The sequence below is a fragment of the Leptodactylus fuscus genome, chromosome 2 (assembly GCF_031893055.1).
Source record: "Leptodactylus fuscus isolate aLepFus1 chromosome 2, aLepFus1.hap2, whole genome shotgun sequence".
Lineage (NCBI taxonomy): Eukaryota > Metazoa > Chordata > Amphibia > Anura > Leptodactylidae > Leptodactylus > Leptodactylus fuscus.
In genome coordinates, this window is record NC_134266.1 from 50,343,974 (window position 1) to 50,357,667 (window position 13,694).

Sequence of the window (13,694 nt, forward strand, 5' to 3'; positions counted from 1 at the left end):
TCCTTACTTTGCTATTTCCAATAGCAAAAATTGGAGCCATTGCCACATAATATTCCATAGGACATATTGTACATCCATATTGCATAAGAATCCTTGAGAAATGACATCACGTCATACCACAACCAATTTTATATTATAAAGCAATCCAAGCAGTGCTGCTATGGGAGAGTAGTCTGCTTGTAGTTGGCATCACATGGGGGCACATATAGTGCAATCTCCTCCTATTGTATTGTGCAGTGCTAACTATAATGGAATATGAATATCATAGATTCCCCACCATGAGCCGGAGCAGAGAGTCCCTGCTAGTTACTTGCTTTATCATATCGCGGGTGACAATTTCAGACTTGGAGTCCTTGGATAGCATATTTTTTGACTAAGCGGTTGCTGCAAAACACAGTATATGTGACATTCCTTTATAAGTCTGTCTCAACAGATGTAACTAAAAGAAAGTCAGATGTGACGTCTAAGTGATCGGGCATTGTTAATGGTCACATTTTATTATGCAGGGTGCAGAGCCTACAGATCATGTTCTGACCATTCCTCACACAATACACAATTTCCTATTGTAGCTAAAAACATTACTCATTCTGTCCATTGGCACAGAGTCCCAGCTTTCCGAGCGTGCAGGCCATGGCTCTCACTATACAAGCAGACAGTGGTGACTCTGTTCTCCTCATAGAGGATAGGAAACCTTTCAGTCACTTCTGGATCTGAGTTTCTTCGCTATAAAGACAGGCTAAAACTTGCATAGGTTGTGTTTTTTACATACATATATATGTGTTTTTGTTTTTTGGAGGGAATTTTTCTGGCTTGAGTAGAAGCAGAGGAAAATGTGTAGAGAATTGGCAGCCAATTCACCAGGCAATGTATAATAGTGAGATATAGAAGTGCATTATATGTAATAGTGAGATATATGAGAGCACAATGTGTAATAGTCAGATATATATGCATATGCGCAGGTTCTTTTGGATCTACGTCGCTGTTTCATAAAGGGTTTCTTGGCAATGGCGACACTCATTTGCAAGGGATAAATACCGTTGCATTCAGATGACATAAACCTACACACGCCACACATCCCCTAACATATGTCTGACCACTGTGTGCTCCCTGTATGAATTGAAGTGCACGTGTGTGACCACTGCTCAGTTCACGTCTATGAGCCTGACGGAGATAGCCAAGTACACCACGCAGTCAGTCCCATAGAAGTGAATGAAGCAGTGGTGGTGCATGCGTGTCAACAGTGATGACTATTGTAAAGTGCCTGTTATAGCAGTCAGAGGCAGCCATTGATATGGCCATAATATGTTTTCAACTAAGGCTACGAATGCAAGTAGTTTTTTTTTTGTTGCAGATGGTATTATGGTATTCCAGGGATGATGATGTAAAGCTTTTGCCTGATATTGGCATCTTAACTCGAAATTCTACTGAGCTGAGCATGCATATGTATGGGTGATCATGAGGAATAGCTGTCCTCATTCTGAACTATTGTAGGTTGTATGGACACCTTTAGAATATCTTCAGATTGGTGCATTATAAGGGGTGACATCCAGGATGACTGCCCTCAAATTGGCTTAGAGAAAGACAAGAGTGTTTTTTTTGGTAGCATTCATGTGCCATGTGTGCCGTCTTCTCACGTCTTTGTGTGCATATGGGCTTAGTGATAGATTTTCAGACCAGAAGCCGCAGATGTGAACATAGCCTTAGGTGTGGTTAAAACTGCATTCGAGAAACATGCATGGGTTTTCCTACTATTTTATGATGCCATTTGGCTTTATAGAATGAAACCTTTAATTTACTTTGTTTATAAAAATCACAAAACCGTACCAAATCCAGCTAGAACCACATGCTGTTTTGCAGGTGCAGTTTTAATTGCACAACATCCATATGTGTGAACATTCCCTTATTTCTAATGAGATGGAGTTGTTGCTTTTTCTGCTATACTCGTGGTTTCTAGATTTTGTATATTTCCATTATTAGTAAATACTTTTGGTAGTTCTTGAAATGCAAAGCTGTAAAACGGTGTAGCTGAGAGGGAGAAGCAGAACACCAGATGTTAGTATGGCCTCTTCTGGGGGACAGACATATATAAAGCACATTATGGGTGTGTGTTTATATATAGATCTGCAGTCCAAGAAAAACTTCATGTATCCGTATGTCAGGGTGTGTGCTGTGCATTGAATGCAAACGTGTCAGGTAGACAAAAAGCATAAGCAGATGATCAGAGCCATCTGAAATTGTCCTAGTGAATGTACGTAGGATAGGGCGAGCCTGACGTTTCCTTCTCTTGTGGTGCAGATTTCTGGCGCAGGGTTCATGATCATTACCAGCCAGAGCTTTATGTCTTCTCTTACCTGAAGTGAGACATGGGAGTCTGGAAACTTCACAGGGGTTTTGTATTATAGGGTCTGTCTGGATACATCAGATGGATCTGCCTTCTGTCTGTAAACTATAGGATGATCAGTCATAAAGCTGCAGATCATCTTGCCTTTATAGGGGGTCGTCCAAGAGTCCACCATACACGTTAGACCAGGGGTCCTCAAACTTTTTAAACAGTGGGCCGGAGGCAGAGCAGGTTGCACAGACATCGGGAGCGGTGCCCTCCAATAGGTAAAGTGAAGTGCGCTCCATGGCCTGGCCCGAGCTCCCCAGGAGCTTCATTATAAATGCACGCCTGCCGGTGTTGTCGGCGGGGCCAGACAGAAGTGCTTGGCGGGCCGCAGTTTGAGGACCCCTGCGTTAGACGGTCAGCTGATCCCGCTGTGAGTGAAAGGTTCAGTTCACATTATTCTAATCTATATAGACCGCATATTAGGGGTCGTTTAAAATGAGTATAAATTAGGATACAGCAAAACAACAAAATAAGCATTGTTACATTGTCTACCCCTCCATTCCACCCCATTGGTCTTTATAGGACTGCAGCTCTGACATCACATTGACAACACATCAGCTGCTGACCCCTGGTGGTGTGGTGTCCAGTGATTGGCTACAGCGGTCACGTGTTATCTGTGACATCAGCGCTTCATCCCCATAAACAAAATTTGGTGAGGTGAACTGGAGTAGCAGATGATGTAAGTGATGAGCAATGCTTATTTTGTCCCTTTCCACTATCACCTATCTGTGCAACAATTTTTTTCAAATTCCTGACAACCTCTAAACTAGGTTCTCTCACCACCAGTGTTTCCACGGCCATACACCAATGGATCTTCCATATACAACTGCAATCCATCTGATGGATGTTACATGGATTGCGGGATCCAATAATTCTAACTTATTCGCATCTCAACCCCTGGGGTGCCAAGTTGTCTTTCATATTATTTTTATGGGGTGGAACCCTACTTGAGCACCAAACACAAGTGCAGTGACCTGTATCCTCACGCAACACCTAAAGTGTTGTCCATACACTTTAGAATATTGTGACCTGACCCCTGCCAATTTCAGAGGAATCAGCTGACCATCGCTGTGTATGGGCCCTCTTGATGGAGGAGGGAAGGATCAGTCTGTTGGATTTGGTGATGCCTGATCCTTTCCTATACATGGAGATAGGATGAGTCAAGGAATATTAGCTAGCCAGTCACTTGTATCTGATAGCCAGGTTAACTCCCCTCTGCCCAGACAATCATTCCTACTCCAGTTGCCCCGGACTATATTATGCACAGCAATAAACCCCCCAAAAAAACAGATTAATTCATGACTACACATAGTTACTATTGTAGTCTGTAATCATAGAGACATACACATAAGCATAAGAGCTATATTCGCAAAAACAATAGTATAGTTTTTAATTCAGACTTTTTATTTATTTTGGTCATATTGGATCAATAAAGCAAATGTATTGAAAATGTCCATGTAGACTATTGTAGCTTTCATTCATTGCTTTACATAAGAGTACTTCAATCTGTACATGTAATAATTCATGCAATACTTTAAGCCTGCAGGTATAATATCCTTTTCATATCCTTTTTTAACCATTGTAGATGGTGCACACGTTGGCTAGCAATGGAGCAAATTCCATTTGGGAACATTCTCTGTTGGATCCTGCACAGGTTCAAAGTGGTCGACGCAAAGCCAACCCTCAAGACAAGCTACAGTGAGTATTAATACAAAGGAATTGCAATAAACTTTCCATACACTGAACAGGTTAGGTAATAAATGTCTGATCGCTGGGGTCCAACATTTGAGATTCCCAGTGAACACTGGAGGTCATTGATTCTGCTATGTGAATGGCACAGTTGTGTGCATGTGAGACCACTACTCTATCAAAGAGGTTGTCCGGGCAAAAATGGACAATTTTTTTTAAATCAGTTGGAGGCAGTGAAAAAAATGTAAAAAAAAAAAAAGCATAATTTCTTGTCCCCATTGGTCTGGTGTCGCCCTGCGCCTCCTGGTTCTTCTGCTCTCCCAGGCCTCTTCTGGTGTTTGGTTGAAGCCGCTTATTGGCCAATCAGCCTCAGGAAGAGGACCGGTGATGTCACAGGTAGTGACATTCAGGCCCTTCGTAACCACTGAGGCCAATCACTGGAAGACGTGGCCAGAGCACGTGAACCAGGAGGTTATTATTGAACGTTAATGCATATTGAACATGGACATTGTTGAATGTGTGAATGTAGCCTTAGAGAAAACAATTGTGATTGACTATCTCTATTCACTCCTTGCAGTCCAACAAAGTCGGAGTTTATTCGTGCCAAGTATCAGATGCTCGCGTTTGTGCACAAGTTACCATGTCGTGATGACGATGGAGTGACTGCCAAAGATCTTAGCAAGGTACTGCCGTAAGTTCTGATCTTCAGTAGGAGAGTCGTATACTGAATACTTTCCTCTTTTCGGGTCAGATCTCTTCATATCACTTTCTTTCTTCTCTATTAGACAGTATATTCTAATTGTCATCTAATAGCCTTCTGATAACTATTATTTCTCTCTTTGATATCACTTTTAGCCAATATTTCCCCTTAAACCTCCTGTTCATGTTGATATTATCCCCCTATTACATTATGTGATAGGTTCACTGTAACGTCCTGATTTAAAGGGAACCGATCACCAGGTTTGAAGCCCCTAGCACCAGCAGCATGTCCTTAAGCTCTTGAGGTTTAGGCCCCGATTCTGGTGGCCCCATTCCTATCTGACGCTCTCCTTAGCAGATATTGGAATTTTTAATCTGCAGGAGGAGTTATGACATGTATGTGTGGACGTGTGCCATAAAGGTATGTGCACACAGTGGAATTTCACACTGATTTTGAATTGGATTCTGCCTCCAAAATCAGCATCGAATTCCACTCTCAAAGATCGAAGCCAAAGAACCCATGGCACAGGGGCCACTGCTGTTATTAGCCCTTTTCATCTGAGCCTACACAGTGAGTGAAAGGAGCAACGGAAAGCTGTGTGTGGGGGCAGAAGAGGAATCAGAAATCTGGTCAACTGCAATAAGTGACTAGGTACTGGCATGTGCCCGCCTTGGTCTCCGTGCCCTACTGTTCAGCAGTCACAAGACTTGTAGGTCACACAAATGTTGCGTGTGGATATGATTCACAGAATTTGCATCCTGATGCATGAAAATCCCAGTTCCTCTTTGTCTCCAGACCACAGGTTCTCATTATGTATATATAGTAAACTGGAAAAGGAGAGTAAACAGGATGGCACTGCTAAATATACGGATGTGAGTCCTGGTAAGCTGGAGGTATATATGAGGAATAAAACCTTTTGTATTGAGAGCCGTGGGGGTGCTCAACAACCAGAAATAGAGCACTGTGGCAATAACAAAATAGTAGAAAAATTGGAAGGGCACTCACCCACATCGAGGCTCGTCTTTGTAAAAAACTTCTTTATTTGAGGCAATACATATCTAAAAGCAATAAGTGCAGGGAGGGAAGAACAGCATGCAAAGGCAAAAGGCAACAGCCGTTTCGCGCAGCTATGTGCGCTTTCTCAAGCCATAGAATGCAATCACAAGTGGACAAGAAAGCAGGTTTAAGTACTGTGGGAACAATCAAGCATAGAGGAGAAACTCCTGAAATGGCTTCAAATTCTAACCAATAGGAATGCCAGTATTCTCATTGAGAGAGAGGACCAGAATGAAAACTGTCAGAAGCCCATATAAACCAATTGGTAAAGGGCCGACGCTCATGCGTCAATGCAACTTTGCACTATGAGAAAGTGCTTCTATGTTTCTACGCTGCTCTTCGCTCATAGGAGCAAACCTGGGCAGCTAACCAATGAGGGAGAGGCCTACGCGCAAGCGTACTGCTGCCTCTACTATCTATCCTTCTCAATAGTAGCCAAAGGGCCGTGGCCAATAGGCGAAGCGCCGATGCGCATGCGCATTTGAGCGCAATCACGCCGGCAAAATGTACAGACACTTCATTGGCAGCCATGGAGAGGCATTAGCCAATGTAAAGGGTGCCGACGCGCATGCGTACCAAAGCGCATCGGCATCCACCTACCACTGGTCATAAGGGGACACTGGCCAATCCAAAAGATGCCGATGCGCATGCGCACTGAAGCGCATCGGCATCCACACATTACTGAACTTACGAGAGTGCGGCATATAGCGGCATATATGTTATACAAAAAACCCAAACTGGATGATAAATAATATCAAATTAAGTGGGATTACTCAATGTTGTTAATCCTTTATGCTTAGATGTTATTAAGAGGAGCAGTTTTCACATGAGAGAACAGCAGATTGATAAAAGAACAATATTATAATGACACTGAACAGGGAATTTGTAGAAGAATTATATATATTTGAGATAGAAGAACGACAACCAAATGTTGTAGCGATATCTTATAACTACAAAAATACTCATAAAAAAATTCCCATGTCCAATCTATCGTTTAACCCTAGAGGACCTGTTGCATCGGTCCGTAAGATCCATTTCGCTTCGCATTGAAGCAATAATTTGTTATGATCTCCTCCTTGAGGGGGTAAATTTACTTTCTCGATTCCGGCAAATCTCATACAACTTGCATCACCATTGTGTATATCATGAATATGTTGTATTAAACGTGGAGAACCTTTTTTGGTGTAAATAGATTTAAAATGTTCCCGAAATCTAACATAAAGTGGTCTAATGGTTTTGCCAATGTAAAAATATCCACATGGACAATAAATTACATAAACTACAAATTTTGTTTTGCAATTCAGAAATTGATTTACCGTATGTTGGATTTTTCCTAATGGTAATAAAGTTCTTTTTGAATTATAACAACAATATTTACAATGTCCGCATGAAAAATTTCCTTTAGGACAAAATTTATCCAGCCAACTGGGATCTTTTTGGGGCGTCAAACGGCTGGACACTAACGTATCTTTTATGGTTCTGCAACGCCTAAAACTAATCAGGGGTTTTATTTCCGCCCTGGATGCAAGAGTAGTATCAGTTTGAATTATGCTCCAATTACGATAAATGGCTGATCTAATGTGTTTTTCCATAGGGCTATATTTAAAGGTAAATGTGAATCTGTTCTGAATTCTATCATGTTTATTTGGACCTTTTAAAAGTTTTTTTCTATCCAAACTCTTTGATTTAATATATGCTTTTTCAATAGCATGTTCAGGATAACCCCTCGATTTAAGGTGTTTTTTTAATAATTCAGCTTGTTTTTCAAAAACTTGAGCCTCGCTATTGATCCTTTTCAGGCGGATAAATTTGCCATAAGGAATGGAATTTTTTACAGATTGTGCATGAAAGCTTTTATAGTGCAATAATGCATTGGTTGCTGTTGGTTTTCTATAAACTTCCGTGAAGATATTATTACCTGTTTTTTTGACCAACACATCTAAGAATTCAAGAGTGTCATTATTATTATCAATCTGCTGTTCTCTCATGTGAAAACTGCTCCTCTTAATAACATCTAAGCATAAAGGATTAACAACATTGAGTAATCCCACTTAATTAATTTGATATTATTTATCATCCAGTTTGGTTTTTTTGTATAACATATATGCCACTATATGCCGCACTCTCGTAAGTTCAGTAATGTGTGGATGCCGATGCGCTTCAGTGCGCATGCGCATCGGCATCTTTTGGATTGGCCAGTGTCCCCTTATGACCAGTGGTAGGTGGATGCCGATGCGCTTTGGTACGCATGCGCGTCGGCACCCTTTACATTGGCTAATGCCTCTCCATGACTGCCAATGAAGTGTCTGTACATTTTGCCGGCGTGATTGCGCTCAAATGCGCATGCGCATCGGCGCTTCGCCTATTGGCCACGGCCCTTTGGCTACTATTGAGAAGGATAGATAGTAGAGGCAGCAGTACGCTTGCGCGTAGGCCTCTCCCTCATTGGTTAGCTGCCCAGGTTTGCTCCTATGAGCGAAGAGCAGCGTAGAAACATAGAAGCACTTTCTCATAGTGCAAAGTTGCATTGACGCATGAGCGTCGGCCCTTTACCAATTGGTTTATATGGACTTCTGACAGTTTTCATTCTGGTCCTCTCTCTCAATGAGAATACTGGCATTCCTATTGGTTAGAATTTGAAGCCATTTCAGGAGTTTCTCCTCTATGCTTGATTGTTCCCACAGTACTTAAACCTGCTTTCTTGTCCACTTGTGATTGCATTCTATGGCTTGAGAAAGCGCACATAGCTGCGCGAAACGGCTGTTGCCTTTTGCCTTTGCATGCTGTTCTTCCCTCCCTGCACTTATTGCTTTTAGATATGTATTGCCTCAAATAAAGAAGTTTTTTACAAAGACGAGCCTCGATGTGGGTGAGTGCCCTTCCAATTTTTCTACTATTTTGTTATGTATATATAGGATTGTGGACCTTGCTTACTGTTCGATGATTTTTTTCTTGCAATATTCTCATTCTCTACTTCATGTAGATCCTTTTGCTGTTTTGTAAAAGGTCACAAGTTTCGTGACGTGATGATGTAAGGCAGGTGGAGGATTCCCTGTAGCTGGGGATTGTGCAACTGGGCTGCCCCTGATTTTATCTAATCTGGTTTTTTGTTTTTCTTTTTTGCTGATTCTAGCAACTTCATTCCAGTGTGAGGACTGGGAACCTGGAAACATGCTTACGTCTGCTCTCTCTTGGTGCACAAGCCAATTTCTTCCACCCGGTAATCACTCCTCTCAACACCGCTGATATCACATTACTATGTAATCTGACTGCTATTTCCTGTCACCTCTCCACTGTAGTTACATGTGTTTGTCTTACAGAGAGGTTTCTAACAACGTTCACATCTGCATTGGAGTCTGTGCTTGGAGACTCCATTGCAATGGGTGTCCAATGTTATTGGTCAAAAATGTATAGAAAATCCGACTTTATCATTTGGCTGTTTCAATTTTAAAGATCAGACCCCCGACGGATCCCATTAGAGTGAATGGGGTCTGTTGGACTCCGTGTGACTTCCGTTGTTCTGGTCCTACGACAGATGAGAATAACGGAACAGGCGACTCTAGTGTGAAAATAACGTCATCCCGTATTTCATTACATATGCAAAGGATCATAATGACTTATCTCACGAAGCATATACATAACTTTTTGGCTAAACTCTTGGAATCAACTTTTCTGTGCCAGAACTGTTGTTATTATTACTGTTTATTTATATAGCACCATTAATACCATGGTGCTTTACATTTGGGGGTTACATGCAGTGCACATAATATACAGGTAGATATAATACTAACAGTGACCGACTAGCACAGTGGGGTAGAGGTCCCTGCCCGCGAGGGCTTACAGTCTATGAGGGAAGGGGGGTAGAGACAGAAGGTGAGGGGGAGACTGTACAGATGGCAGTGAGGTGATAGTGTTATTGGAGGTTGTAGGCCTTCCTGAATAGGTGAGTCTTCAGGGCCTTCTTGAAGCCTGTGTTGATAGTCCAACATTAAATGGCCGATCTATGATAACCTCAGTTTTCCCCATGACCTTATTGTTAAAGGCCCTATGTCCAAAAGATACTATAATGGTTAGCTGATCGCAGGATCTTTCACAACAAGGACCCCTTTAAAATTCAGGTGTAATCTGTGGTGAAATAGGTTGGAAGAGAAAACTGGCCGCTGGAAAAACTTTTGGAGACTGCTTATCTCCTATGTGTTAGGGCTCATTCACACAAAGGAGTTTGAGGCAGCCTTCCACCACAGGCTCCACTTCCAAAACCGGCCCTGTGGAACCCATGGTGGAAAGCTGAAGCTGACCTCTGTTCCCCCCCCTCCCCCTGCAAGTTTGTATGCTGATGACCCTCATGTATAATGAGGCTTATGGGGCAAGAGACCATATGCTGCAGCTTTGCGGTGATTAGATAAGATAAGATAATCCTTTAATAGTCCCACAATGGGGAAATTCAGTGTGATACAGCATCATGGCTAGTACAGTAGTATATAGCAAGAGAGAAGCACATACAAGCTCATGGCAGATCAAGAGATACTAGGAGTCATAACAACTAAAAAGAAAGAAACAAAGGACACACTGCAGGATCATTTAGTTCTCTGTGCGAAGTGATGTTGATAATGCAGTCCAACTGCGGTTGGAGGACACAAGGGGGGGGGGGTCACAGCATGTAGACATAACATGCAATAGAAACTGTGGCAACTGTGTGTGCTGAAAAAAATAATCACCCTTCAATACCCCCTATTATAGAACACAATGGGAGGCAAACTTTGGTGGGATTTGGAGCTGATCTTGTCCCCCGCCTCGTGTCTGAATGAATAGTATGCCACATGCGAGATTCATTCACATCAATGGCACCGTCGAGAATAGCTGAACAAGGAGGCGATAAGTGTCCCCAGCTGGGAAGAGGTGTTGGGGGTTCTGTTTCTGTGCTTGGTTGTTAACATTTTCTTATAACTATTGTTAGAATCGCTCACCCCCATACCATTCCATTATTGCTTCTCTTTACATGGCAGATGTGCTGCTGACAATGATTTTTATGTCCACATAAAAGTTGCGATCAATAGCGTACTCATTTGTCTTGTGATCAGCAGACATGCTTACAAGGGCAGTGGTTGGAAATGAGCATTCAGACACCCATCACGTCTTGTAGAATGGCCTTTAGTCTTGTAAGTTATCCTCATTATATATGTGCCAATAGTTATTGCCAATTCTTCTTGTGTTGTAGGAGAAGGGGAGCACTCCTCTACATGTAGCGGCTAAGGCTGGGCAAATCCTTCAGGCTGAGCTTTTGGTAGTGTATGGAGCTGACCCGGGGGCCCCTGACGTGAATGGAAGAACACCTATTGATTATGGCAGGTAAGGTGTCAAATCACAGGGACATTATAATTAAGTCATCTATACATTTTCTGGACCATGTGGATTTTTCTTAAAAGGGTGTCTTTAAGATTATCAACCCAACCCGCCGATGCATATAAGTTGGGTACCCAGTCCTTGTTGCTTCAGAGGACTTATTTGCAAATTGACAAAAAGATATCTCAGCAATGGAGGCCCTGGTCCATAAGTGGAAGACACTGTTTGATTCAGATGACCCTAACCTATCTATATGTGGCACTGGGTTGATTTGCTGGGTTCTGGTGATTGACCTCCTTTATTGCTTTGTAATGGCCTGTACCATGTTATAGCCCATATATCCACCTGCAGGAGGTGGCAGGTCAGTGCCTAAGACTAGATGTCAATTATGAAATCATTAAAGGGGTTGTTCAGTCCCAGAAGGATTTTTTATACTGATACCTATTCACAGGTGTGTAAGTAATAGCAGCGGCACTGCAATTCCCCGGATCCACCGCTATGCAGTATATAAGGCTGCTGCACTGCTCCTTTTACTTGAATCGGAGCAGTTTGCAGGTACTTCACATCCACTCCTGTTGCTTCAGAGGGCTGCCAAAACAGCTGATCTGTGCGGGGTCCTGGTCTAAGTCGCCAACCAATTACTTACATATGTATGGTTATTGGTATGCAAAATCCTAATTTTTCTCCTTGTCCTTTAAATGGGGTTGGAACAACGCCTATAGTCCTGGATTGAAGCTGTCGCCTGTCTCTCAATTCTGATGTAGATTGTGGTGACCATATGTAGGATAACCTTCTCTGTTTTTCTCTTCTGTTCTTATAGGCAGGCTGGTCACCATGATTTGGCGGACAGACTGGTGGAGTGTCAGTATGAGCTAACAGACAGACTAGCCTTCTACCTCTGTGGCCGAAAACCAGGTGAGTGTGTCTTTGGTTACAAACTTTCCATCATGTACCTTATTTTTAAGCCTTGTTCACATGAGCCTATTATCAAACCAATTACTGGAAACTAGCTTTTATAGGACCACTCATCCCCCATAATAGGCCCATGTAAGGGTATATATGGCAGATGCACCTAATGCTGCCTCCATTGCAACACCTGAAGCCCTGCTCACAGCACTAAAGTCATTTGCAACCATGGGTGGCCAGGGCTCGGGTGGTGGCATGAGCCACATCATGTTGACACTTGCCTGTGTATGTTTGCCCTTTGCATCTTTTCTGGAGTATAAAAGATGTTGATGGACAGGTCCTCACCCTGTGTGTATATAGAGGATTTGATGTTGATGGTCAGTAGGGATCATTCCTCCTCCATGTATTTTGCATTGGCCCGTATAAAAGACTGATGCAGACACACGCCATTCGATGTGATACATTATCAAGTAGCACTTATAGGCCCCTGCCTCGAGCTGATAAGTCCATCAAAGGTGTCATTTTGTTTACCTTCACTTTTAAAGTTTGCTGACATGTACTGGGTATGCTACGGATTAACAGTCTGGATTTGCAGCCAAAAAATAAGAAGCCTATTACAGTAGCAGCAAAGGAGATGAGATTATAGAAAATATCACCCATTTGCTTTGGACAAAATCAACACTGAATATGATTGTCAGTTGTGCAATGCATAGTGTGAAATCTGCAATGAAACCAGGGTTATAATATGCATGTATTAAATGTGGAATTTCAGGAGATTTGCACTGAACAATGTTACCAGTTATTCATTGCTGACCTTCACTTCATGTGGCCGTACCATGAAAGTGGGGAAACTAGGTGATCAAAATGTAAGCGCAGGGCTAGGCAGCCATCATTTAGTATGTTCAGAGGGGAAAATCCAGACAAACCCAGGACCTACATTTCCATTATATGTCTGTTTGTTTCGGAGGATTAATGTTTGTGGGTTTTTTTTTGGATGTTGCACTGAGCATCGTACATCATCTGAAAACAATGGTGCCGGAGAGACTCATTCTCTGTTTATAGAGACATAGAAATACGTTCTGGGGAACGTAATATTTAGCTGTATAATTGGAGATAACATTTCATGCTTGGGAATAAACAGCTCTCCGATGCAGGATTGAACATATGTGCCTTCACAAAAACATCAGTCCTGGAAGAGGAAAAAATAAATCTACTCTTCTGCTTGCTCACTTCTGATAGAGAAGACAGAATAAATCTTCGCCACAAGATTTAAAGTGACAGTCTAGTAAAATAAGTGTATTTCATTGGATTTTGTAAGAGAGCACCTGCCCTGTTAGATTCCCCTTCTACTAGCCAGAGGATGGATACAAAGGGTGTAAGGACTAAAACTTCCATGTATTAAATGCAGGACTACTGAGTCCATTGATTCATTGCTTTGGTACTGCTGTAACCAATGTGACGCCATTATTTCTGGTCCAGCAGGGACAGAAACCGGCAGACACTGGACCTGTGGTACTGGAACAGTGGCATATTTCAGGAATGACTTTTTTTTTTTTAAAAAAAATTATTATTATTTTATGCTGTTTTTTTTTTTTCCGTTTTGGCAAGTGG

At 42.2% G+C, this 13,694-nt stretch overlaps 1 protein-coding gene across 3 annotated transcripts in view; it reads left to right on the top strand.

Moving 5' to 3' along the window:
• Positions 1-13,694, top strand: part of GIT1 (GIT ArfGAP 1) — a 95,034-nt gene that overhangs the window by 41,701 nt on the left and 39,639 nt on the right. For all 3 annotated transcript variants that reach the window (XM_075263759.1, XM_075263761.1, XM_075263760.1), the window contains exons 3-7: positions 3,975-4,087; positions 4,656-4,761; positions 8,968-9,054; positions 11,053-11,183; positions 11,998-12,092. In XM_075263759.1, coding sequence (XP_075119860.1) covers positions 3,975-4,087; positions 4,656-4,761; positions 8,968-9,054; positions 11,053-11,183; positions 11,998-12,092 — 532 coding nt within the window. The remainder of the gene's footprint in view (positions 1-3,974; positions 4,088-4,655; positions 4,762-8,967; positions 9,055-11,052; positions 11,184-11,997; positions 12,093-13,694) is intronic.